Here is an 11,536-nt window from a genome sequence, read left to right as displayed (position 1 = left end):
GGGTTTTAAAGATTTATCATCAGCCAATGAGATCGCGCATTCAGCCCTTTTACTTTCGCGATTGGTTGCTGATAAAAAGGAAATTACCATATTTGGATCCGACAGCATTGTACAGTGAAGAGAGAGCTTTCCAGCGGTGCCTGTGAAGACAGAGAGCAGACAGAGATTGCGGATTGGCGGGAGGATTTACAACAACAACTTTTGTTGAATTTACGCGAAACAGACAAAGTGTAGTAAAATAAAGATCTAAATGTGTTTTTTGGACTTTTTTTCACCACAGTCTGAAAGAAGACATGTTATTGAAGACAAATATCCAAAAATCTCAAAATTGACCAGTAAAAAAAAAAAAACAATGTTTTTGCCTGCCATGTCTCACCTTAATATTCGACAGGAACAGTGGCCATCTTTAAAAATGGCGGCCATCTTGAATTTTTGAGGGACAAGCATCTTTTTCTATTAACATGTCCTTAGTTTAGAGAGTCTATTTGTATCAAATTTTATGCTTGGATCACTGTTTGAATAATTGATATAATAAGCATTGAATAGCAATGGCGGCCATTTTGAAAAATGGCCGCCATATTGAATTTTTGAGTGGCCAACGCCTTTTTCCAAAATAGTGGCCCTTAGAGAGTATCTGTGCCAAATTTCATGCTTCTATACCAAAGTGAACGATTTTTTTACTAATCTGCTGCACTATAACGATTACAGCCCCATTGACTCCTTGTGCCAATGCATCGATGAAGTCAACAGTTGGATGTGCCAAAACTTTCTTCAGTTAAACAAAGACAAAACTGAAGTCATTGCGTTTGGAAACAAAGATGAAGTTCTCAAGGTGAACGCATACCTTCACTCTAGGTGTCAAACAACTAAACATCAAGTCAGGAATCTTGGTGTGACACTAGAGTCAGACCTTAGTTTCAGTAGTCATGTCAAAGCAATAACTAAATCAGCATACTATCATCTGAAAAATATTGCAAGAATAAGATGCTTTGTTTCCAGACAAGACTTAGAGAAACTTGTGCATGCTTTCATCACCAGCAGGGTGGATTACTGTAATGGACTCCTCACTGGCCTTCCCAAAAAGACCATAAGACAGTTGCAGCTCATACAGAACGCTGAGCAGAACCAGAACATATGAACACATCACACCAGTCCTCAGGTCTTTACACTGGCTCCCAGTTAGATTTAGGATTGATTTTAAAATATTATTGCTGGTATATAAATCATTCAATGGCCTAGGACCTCAATATATTGCAGATATGCTCACTGAATATAAACCCAACAGATCACTCAGATCACTAGGATCATATCAGCTAGAAACACCAAGGGTTCACTCAAAGCATGGTGAATCTGCTTTTAGCTATTATGCTGGAACCAGCTTCCAGAGGAGATCAGATGTAATTTCTTCCATGTAAAGCACTTTGAACTGCCATTGTGTATGAAATGTGCTTTAGAAATAAACTTGCCTTGCCTTGCTTATTATAACACAGACAACATACTAAAATTTATCCCATTCAGCAGTGTTTTATATCATTTTAAAGGGTTTTCTGTAAAATTACACTGGAATATTGCATATATACCACTGGATATGGGTATGGGCAGAGTTTAGATTTGGGTAGGTGGAAATTCAGATTAATATGAACATATTTTTCATTTTTTATTATACAGAAAGAAAAAAAATAGCCAGTGTTTGCTGGCATCTAGAGGAAACAAAAAATCCCACTTTTTATTTTTTTTTTATTTTTTTTTATTACAGCTCAGACAACATATACATAAATGTTTATCACTTTTAGCGCTGTTAAAATGACACCAACATTGTCCATTTTGACAAAGCATTGACGAAATGTCAGGCTTTTCAATTTGGGTAGGCAAATCCAGCCGGAAATCCCCCAAAATGGCCCTGGATATTATCAGGTTAACATGCTATAATAAAATATCTGTGGGCTATTTTGAGCTGAAACTTCACACACACACTCTGAAGACATCAGAGATTTATTTTACATATTGTGAACAGGGCATTATACCACCGCTTTAATGGTAAAACTGAACTGAACTTTTCGAAGATTTCTCCTTTTATTATCTTGGAGATCCTTTTTTTCCCCTACGCTTATGGCGTATGTTGCTTCTGATGTTTATTCTTGCCACTGTATCAGTCTGTGGAATATATAGGCCTACTTAAGAAATCACAGTAACCGCTGGAATGAAAGTCTCTTTCAAACTCATTTTGAAATGATTGATCTTGCTGATTGATTGTAGCTGAAATAAGATGCATTTGCTTGCCAACGCCACTAAAATCCACACAGCTAAATAGTGTTCTTCCTCAATTTCAGTTTACATTCATGCATTTAACAGGCACATTTAGAGGAGCAGAAGCAATTATTTACAGAACCAACACAATTCAAAGTAAACAATTGCAGATTTATTAGGCTAGACTGGGAAACAAGCTAGAACATAGGGCAAATGCCAAGAAGAGTATACTAGAGTATATGTTTTACTTCTTGCATTTGGATCCTACGGAGCCCAAAGGAACAAATATGAGATGGGAGGAAAAATGATGCCGTTTCAACATGAATTGCAAGAAAGGTATGCTTTCTCTCAGTCTGATTGCTCCAGATACCCAAATTCACTCTTTTAAGACAGGCTTAATGCATGTATTTGTCAAGAAAAAAAAGAACAATTCAAGATTAAACGGGATTTATTCAACAGATCTCAATAAGCACAAGCAATTTTGTTAATATATGTTTTGTACAATCTAAAATACAAGATTGTCATATATTAGGAGTATTAGTATATATTAGTGCAATATTAGTCCCATTATATTTATGCAGATTAATAGCTTTAATGTTAAATGTAGAAAGATTTTATATCATAACTTTTCTTTCTTAAAAAATCTTTCTATTAATTTTCAACTTTTGATTTTGAGTCACACAAAACGTAATTCTATAGTCATTTTAATCCACGATCTAATAACTATATTTTGTGTGTGTGTGTGTGTGTGTGTGTGTGTGTGTGTGCGTGTGTGCGTGCGTGTGTGTCTGTGTGTGTGTGTGATCTTTTTTATTTTTTGGAGCAACAGTCCTCCAAATTATTGTTGGCAATTTGAACAATCTGTTCAAGTGCCTTTAGGATCAGAACATCAATGCCATCCTCTGTGTTAATCTCCTTATGGTAGTTCTTCACTGGGAAGATGTTTGACAATGGCAAACCCAGTTTGTCACTGCACAACTCCATCTGGCCAGGAACAGAACGTTAGGTCAGAAAATTACATGTAGCTATTAGACCAAATCAGATCAGCATGGGCAATATATACTTGCAATATAACGAGCGCATGTATTTGGATGATATCACATACCTTCTCTTTGATCTTCTTGCTAGTGTAGATCTTCCTCAGATCGTTGTTGACCAGCGGACATGCGTCATCCACTTTGGTCATCACAACCACTTGAGGAATCCCTACAGCATGTACAGGCAATGTAAAGGTTCTATAACAAGTTTTTTCCCTCAACAACTTTGAGCATTATTGTGGCAGTCTGTTGTACATATCTACATTACTGACCCATACTGTCTGGGTCATATAGATAATTATGCAGAAAAGTTGTGTGTTTTTTTTAACATGCCCTCTTTGCACTTGGCATTAAAATGCAGCCTGTATCTGGATTTTGTCCATCTATGCATTGAAAACACACACACACACACCCTAACCCAACATGTATGCAAACTCATACATTCAGTGGTCAGATTTACCCGCTTCACAGATTCTCTTGCGGATGATCTTCAGCTGGTCAATAAGTGTATCATCTGAGAATAGGGCTGTGTCTGCGGCTATGACGTACACCAGGCAGGAGGCCTGATCGGAGAGGTTGGGTGGCTGCTCTGCATTGAACTAAGATTGGAAATTCAGCAAAATATGTTCAGTGTCAAACCTATTGCACACAAACTTGATGTTGAAATGTTATCACAATATAGGGGTTTATTACTTCACAGCCATCCTTCACGTTTCGAAACACAGCATTGATGATGTCATCTGTTTTTAACCCAGCAAATGCATCAGGGTCTATTTCCATTATGTCCGTGAAGACGAAGGGCAGAGATTTGTTCCCACTTTTGATGGTGAATCCTTTAAGCTACAATTGAAGACCAAATATATATAAACACAAATATTTGCAAAGAATTTCCCAGAAATCCTCATTCAATTACCTAAAATGGTTACAGGTCAACATGCAACTACTGTACAGGTGACAAATACTTACTTCTTGTGTGTCACCACCAGGCGAACTCACTGGCGCTCTAGAGGTGATCCGCCCTTGAAAGGCATTATTGATTGAGAGAATAAAGCTGGACTTTCCGGCTCCAACTTCTCCAGTTACCAGGATCTTGATGTCCTTTACATCTGGATTATCCAGAGTGAAGTTTTCTAGATTATCTTTCAGGGCTTCTTTCAGACTATCAAAACAAAAGACAATTCTGTACACAATGGACACTGGGCATAATATTTCTATAGTGACATGGAAGCCTCTGTGGACTTACCCGTCCCATAAAAAAAGATAAGAATTTTTTTGCTTACAAGGATAAGTCAGATCATTGGCAGAGGTCATTTTACACCAATGAGGACATATTTATGAATAAAGACATTGATTTTAGCTAATAAAATACTTAAAAACCTACACAGTGTACCTTTAAAAATGTCCATGAGTAGGCTATACATTTGAAATAATTTCCCCAAATAATATAAAGGTTAAAAAAAGAAAGAAAAATGATAGTGACTATACTCAAAACTTACTGAAATACTATAATTGCGCTTCAAAACAGATTATTCAGAAAGTGCATTAGGTAAGTTGGGGTTATTATTTTAATAATCTTATTTTGTATCTTGATGAATGTTCGAATATTCAGATTTCATTTTTAATATTCAGCTGTGAATTAAATGCTTTGATGTGCCTTTAAAATGAATTATACAAGGGACAAATAAGCAGGAATAAAAATAAAAAATATAGCTGCGAGCAGCGATTACGGGCCCAAGCCGGTGGCACCGCAACCCCGGTGCCTTTAGTTACCTAAAGGCACCGGGGTGGCGGTACCGCCGGCTTGGGCCCTCCATCGCTGTATGTGCTGTATGGGCCCTCCATCGCATATATTTGTATGTGTGTGTATGTATATACATACATACACACACATACATATATATGTATATATATATGTATATATATATATATATATATATATTATTGTTTAAAAGTTTGGGGTCAGTAAGATTTTTAATGTTTTTAGGAGAAGTCTCTTCTTTTCACCAAGGCTGCATTTATTGATTAAAAATACAAACAAAAACAGTAATATTGTGAAATATTATTCCAATTTAAAACAGCTGTTTTCAATTTTTAAATATTTTACATAGTAATTCATTTCTGTGATCAAAGTTGAGATTTCAGCATCATTACTCCAGTCTTCAGTGTCACATGATCCTTCAGAAATCATACTAATATGATGATTGATGCTCAATAAATATTCATTATTATTTTCAATGTTGAAAACAGTTGTGTACAGATTTTTTTTTTCAAAATGCTTTGATGAATGTAAAGTTTAAAAGAACAGCATATATTTCAAATATATATATTTTTAACATTATAAATGTCTTTACTGTAACTGTTGATCAGTTTAACTCATCCTTCATAAATAAAAGTACTGATTTATTTTATTTATTTCCCCCAAAAATAAAATTTTAATTATTACTAACCCAAAACTTTTGAGCGGTAGTGTTTAACGTTACAAAAGCTTTAGATTTCAGATAAATGCTGTTCTTTTGAACTTTCTATTCATCAAAGACTGTACACAACTGTTTTCGACATTTAAAATAATAATGAATGTTTCTTGAGTTTTAATCATCATATTAGAATAATTTCTGAAGGATCATATGACAGTGACGACTGGAGTAATGATGCTGAAAACTCAGCTTTGATCACAGGAATAAATAACAGTTTAAAATATATTAAAATAGAAAGCAGCTGTTTTAAATTGGAATAATATTTTACAATATTACTGTTTTTGTTTGTATTTTTAATCAAATAAATGCAGCCTTGGTGAGCAGAAGAAACTTCTCTCTGTTATGTGCGCGCCACAGACTGCACGCACGTCCGCTTAGAGTTCCGCCTTTTGCCTTCCGTCAATATTACGTTATTAGAAAAATATTTTTTTAGAGAATCGATTTTTTGACATTTGTGAATCGATTCAGAATCGTCCACGTCCGCATCGCGATGCATCTAAGAATAAATTTTTTCTCCCACCCCTAGATTTCATACAACAGGTTAATAAACAGTTACAATTAAGTCACTTACATTTTAGATGCAATGTTGACTGTTTTTGTTCTGTTTCAGCAGCGAAAATAGTTAAACAAAGATCACGGCAGAACCATCACGCATCACGTGTTTTCTCATAACTGAACGATTCAGCATTTTTAACGAATCGGTTGACTCAAAGATTGAATGATCAATCCATAAACATCTGTCTTAATCATGATCGACTCATTCGAACAAATCGTTTGAACGAATGAATCAATGACTCGCTTATTAAGATGGATGCCTGGCGACACCTAATGGCGGTTTAGTGTTGTTTAAAAGCATCATTCTTTCCCACATGTGTGTGATTTGTGTGTGCAACATTATCATTATTTTTCTTACACTATTATATTAGCGATTTAAAAGCACCCACTCGTGTCACACGTCGATTAACCGGTGGGAAAATATCCTCAGACACATACCTAATACATGTATATTTAAATACAATATTGGCCTACCTGGTAAAAAGTTTTATATACTATTTTGATGTCCTTTTGGACACAAGAGGGCAGTATAGCCCTATGTTTGCTTTTTTGTTGAACCAAATAGCACTAAATAGCCTGTTTTAACTTTTTCATTCTTCTTGAATTGCAAAAACAGAATAAAATGGGTTTAGTTGTGATATTTGTATACTTTTATATAGAAATAAATGGTATATAATTACATTTTTAGAAGATTTTTAGTGTTTCCTTTTTGGACATTATTTAATCCCTCGCCATAGCAAAACCGTTTGAGATATTTATTATCCATTCACAATTTAGCATATTTAATGTAGTTTCATCATGTTGAAAAAGTTTGGTACGAATAAAATAAATAGTTTAAGAGGAGTGGCTAAAAATTCAGAGGCTGATTTTGCAAAAAAATCCACATTCAGACCAAAATATCTGACTTCCTGATGGCCAGAGCTATTGAATGTAAATTAGAAAGTTGTCCGGCTTGATGAGAACAATATACAAACTATTTTTTCTTTACTGTAGTTAAAACTAACCCCCCCCACTTTTGTCAAAAGCATGTTGAAAGTGACACACTTCCTGCTGCCAGTTGGTGGCGCTATAACTTTGACTCACAATAGCTACATCCATCTGATCGGCCTCTTACCACGAACACACTGCTGAAGTTTCATCAAGATCAGTTAATGTATGCAGAAGTTATTCCACTTCCGTGTTTCTCTTTTCTCGCCATAAATTCGATTCCTCGCCACAGCCAAACCGTTCGAGATATCAAAAATCCGTCCGCAATTTAGCATCCTCAAAGTCTTGACTACATGCACACCGAGTTTGAAGGGGACACGGTGAATTTTCTAGGAGGAGTATTTCACATTCCACAGCAAGCGTTTTCCAAACCAACCCATAATAGCCGACTTCCTGTTGGGCTGGCGTAAAACTTGACGGGGGTAAAGTTGTTCGGCCCGATGAGATCTATATGTGTACCGAGTTTCATATTAATTCATGCGAGCGTGTTTGATATATGGATCAAGTTTTAGAACCCCGTTCAAGGGGGCGCTGTTGAGCCCCCCAGCCACGCCCGGGTACCAGCATCAGCCCGGCCCTGATGGCCGTGGGTTCTGACCTGTGTGCAAAGTTTCAAGAGTTTTTGAGCACGTTAAGGACCCCAAAAGCCCCTGAAACCTTGATTAACAATATAAAAGCAATAGTCAAATCCCCCCCTCCCCTCACACACACACAGACACAGAGAGAGGGAGAGAAAATTCTTCAGAAAATCCACATTCAAACCAAAATATCTCTCTTCCTGTTGGTCAGAGATGGTACATGTAAATTAGAAAGTTGTCCGTCTTGATGAGAACAATACACATACCAAGTTTTGTTGCTGTTAAAACTAACCCCCCCACTTATGACTAAAGGTGGCGCTACTGAGCCCCTCACCACGCCCGTTTCTGAAACTTTGCACATGTCTACTGGATAATAAATGTGATGTGTCTGTCGAGTTTCATGCAATTTCAAGTATGTTAAGAGTCTCAAAAGCATAAAAAAAGAATATTAAAGTTTGATGCGTTGCCACGGCAACAGTATCTAAGATATCAATAATCCTTTCACAGGTTTACATCTGCCGTGTGTCTACATTGTACACATAAAGTTTGAAGCAAATCTGGTAAAAATAAGACAGTGATTTCAAAGCATTTTAATAGTGATGTACTTCCTGCTGCCTGTTGGTGGCGCTATAACTTTGACTCACAATAGTCACATCTGTGCGATCGGCCTCTTACAACGAACACACTGCTGAAGTTTCATCAAGATCAGTTAATGTATGCAGAAGTTATAACACACTTCCTGTTTCATTTTTTCGCCATAAATTCGTTTCCTCGCCACGGCCAAACCGTTCGAGATATCAAAAATCCGTCCGCAATTTAGCATCCTCAATGTCTTGACTTCATGCACACCGAGTTTGGAGGCGAATCGATGAATTCCCTAGGAGGAGTACATTAAATTCCACAGCATGCGTTTCCAAACAACCCTAAATAGCCGACTTCCTGTTGGGCTGGCGTAAAACTTGAGATCTTTTTTGAGGCCCGATGAGATCTATATGTGTACCGAGTTTCATATTATTACATGCAAGCGTGTTTGATTTATGGACAAGTGTTCAGATCCCGTTCCAGGGGGCGCTGTCGAGCCCCCCTGCCACGCCCGGGTACCAGCTTCAGTCCGGCCCTGATGGCCGCGGGTTCTGACCTGTGTGCAAAATTTCAAGAGTTTTCGAGCATGTTAAGGGCCCCAAAAGTGGCCGAAAGGTTGACAAAATAATAATAATAATAATAATAATAATAATAATAATAATCCTACCGAAAACAATAGGGCCTTCGCCCTTTCAGGGCTTGGGCCCTAATAATAATAATCCTACCGAAAACAATAGGGCCTTCGCCCTTTCAGGGCTTGGGCCCTAATTATTGACTTGTTTCTACATGCATTTGGCTTGCACAGCTACATGCACAGCTTTCCTGTAGCTCAAACAGTAGAGCGTTGGTGCTTGCAACACCAAGGTCATGGGTTTGATTCCCAGGGAAAGCAAGAACTGATAAGAATGTAAATGTGTACCTTGAAATGCAATGTAAGTCGCTTTGGATAAAAGCGTCTGCCAAATGCATAAATGTAAATGTAAATTTGGTGTTGGTGAAAATAAGTGCTATCCATGATGTAAAACTCTTTATAATAATACTCTAAAATAATCAACATCATGAATGACATATAGTCTAGGATACTAGGCAACCAACTTACGTCCAATCAAATTCTCTCCATGGTGTGTCCAGTTCTAGAAGAAAAAAAAATAGATCATAGTTACTTTGGTATGTTACTTTGTTTTATGTTCTCCCCATTAAATATTAATACAACTCATGTAAATGTTGTACTGTATATCTGGAATTAATTGATCCTCTTACCTGGGTTTGACACTCGTGTGGGTGGCAAACTTCTACACTTATTTATGTTGACTGGAGCGTTTATGGTTGATCTTGAAATGCCTGTTGATTGTGTTGATCCCATCTTTGTTTTTATGTAGTTTTCCTCCTAAATTATGAATATCTATATCAGCAATATCTCCCTAAAATTAAGGGCAAAGAGAAAGCAACTTGTTTCTCACTCTCCGTAGCTCTGAAGACCAGTGTCGAGCCTCCTACCAAAATTCCAGTTTTATACTTTTTTTTAAGTTTCAGTTTGACGTTTATCTTTGTCACACAATCATATGCAAATGAAATACCACCCCTAAAATCCACAGCTACACAACAGAACTATTTGGACAGAGCTTTCCTGTAGCTCAAACAGTAGGGTGTTTTGGCACTTGCAATGCAAACTAACCCTTTCCAAACTAACCCTTTCCAGAACTGATAAGAATGTAAATGTCTACCTTGAAAATGCAATGTTGGATAAAAGCGTTTTTGGATGACACTTTATAATAAAAGGATTTAGGCGTGTTCGCACCGCAGGAACTAGGAACGATTTTAGTTCTAGGAACTTCATTTAGAGGAACTCATTTAGCTCCTACTTCATAGTGTCTAAACCAGCACTATAGGAATTTCCAAAACATTTTATGAATTGTTTTCATAATTTTACACGCGTTTGGGCATAATCAGTCATACGTATCAAATTACATTCATAACCGGCCTTAAAGTGTGTCCCCAGTTATTAATGCAGTTATTAGAGAGAAATATTGCAATAATGAGACGGAAAAGCATGTGTGTCAATATTTTTATTTATTTATTTATTTATTTATTCAATTCCTTTTAATTAATTCGAATTCATTCTTTTTTTTCTATTATTGACAGATGACAGACTAGCCAAATAAATGAAACACAAAGCCCTTTTAACAAGTAGACCTATCAATAATTATTTATTTGTTATATTATCTGCAATAATAATCTGTGCTACAGGACTATCCATTTATATTCAGTTTAATTTTCTATTGATTACAGATAGGACTATATACTTTATTTATTCAAATTAAACTGCATGTTTCCATTGATTGTGAAGCTAGACATTGAAAATTCCAGATCAAGCGCATGCGGCTAAATGCTTTTTCTTGTTATGAATTGTATCCTATTTTCCGTTATTACCGTTAACTACGCGAAGTGATATGGAACTGTAATGCGGTCGAGACCTGCCTGGAATTACTTTAGCTGTGCGTTTCCCTGAAAATAATGCACACCTTAGAACGTCCGTCAACCAATCAGATTCAAGCATTCAACGGCCCTGTAGTATAACAAGAAATAACACACCGCATTCTACACTGGAATTCAGCCAAGCCATGTAATAAAATATAATATAATATAGTGTGAATATACATTTTATAGGTCTACATATGAGACACACAATGCTACAGCTGATGCCACAGTGGAAGTGAAAAAATACCTCAACGATGCTTATTTGCCCAGAACTCATGATCCACTAACTTACTGGAAAGAGAGAGCAGTAATCTTTCCTCATTTGTATGTCCTAGATAAAAAATATCTTTGCATGCCAGCAACAAGTGTCCCTTGTGAGAGGATTTTTTCAAAGGCTGGAGAAATTATCTGAAAATAAAGAAGTAGGCTAAGTCCTTCCACAGCAGAGAAATTCATATTTTTGATTAAAAATCTCTAAAAAAGTGAGACATTGTGGCTTGATTTCTTTTATTAATATTCATTTTGCAGGACCAAAATAACATTATGCACAGTGAGGAGCCTAAAGGTTACAAGCTTCACATATTAGAAAAATACAATA

At 36.5% G+C, this 11,536-nt stretch overlaps 1 protein-coding gene across 1 annotated transcript; it reads right to left on the bottom strand.

Annotated features, from left to right (window-relative positions):
• Window positions 1-2,398: 2,398 nt before the first annotated feature.
• LOC308686893 (interferon-induced protein 44-like) lies at window positions 2,399-9,946 on the bottom strand. Its single transcript, XM_081358971.1, has 7 exons — window positions 9,721-9,946; window positions 9,560-9,593; window positions 4,251-4,443; window positions 3,978-4,124; window positions 3,745-3,883; window positions 3,353-3,453; window positions 2,399-3,231 (listed from the first exon to the last, which is right to left on the bottom strand). The coding sequence occupies exons 1-7, from the start codon at window positions 9,821-9,823 to the stop codon at window positions 3,058-3,060; spliced, it is 891 nt and encodes a 296-aa protein (XP_081215097.1). The 5' UTR covers window positions 9,824-9,946; the 3' UTR covers window positions 2,399-3,057.
• Between the last annotated feature and the right edge of the window lie 1,590 nt (window positions 9,947-11,536).

The sequence above is a fragment of the Scardinius erythrophthalmus genome, assembly GCF_964197995.2.
Source record: "Scardinius erythrophthalmus genome assembly, chromosome: 1".
Taxonomy (NCBI): Eukaryota; Metazoa; Chordata; class Actinopteri; order Cypriniformes; family Leuciscidae; genus Scardinius; species Scardinius erythrophthalmus.
Note: the sequence above shows the minus strand (reverse complement) of the source record. Positions and strands in the feature narration are given on the sequence as shown.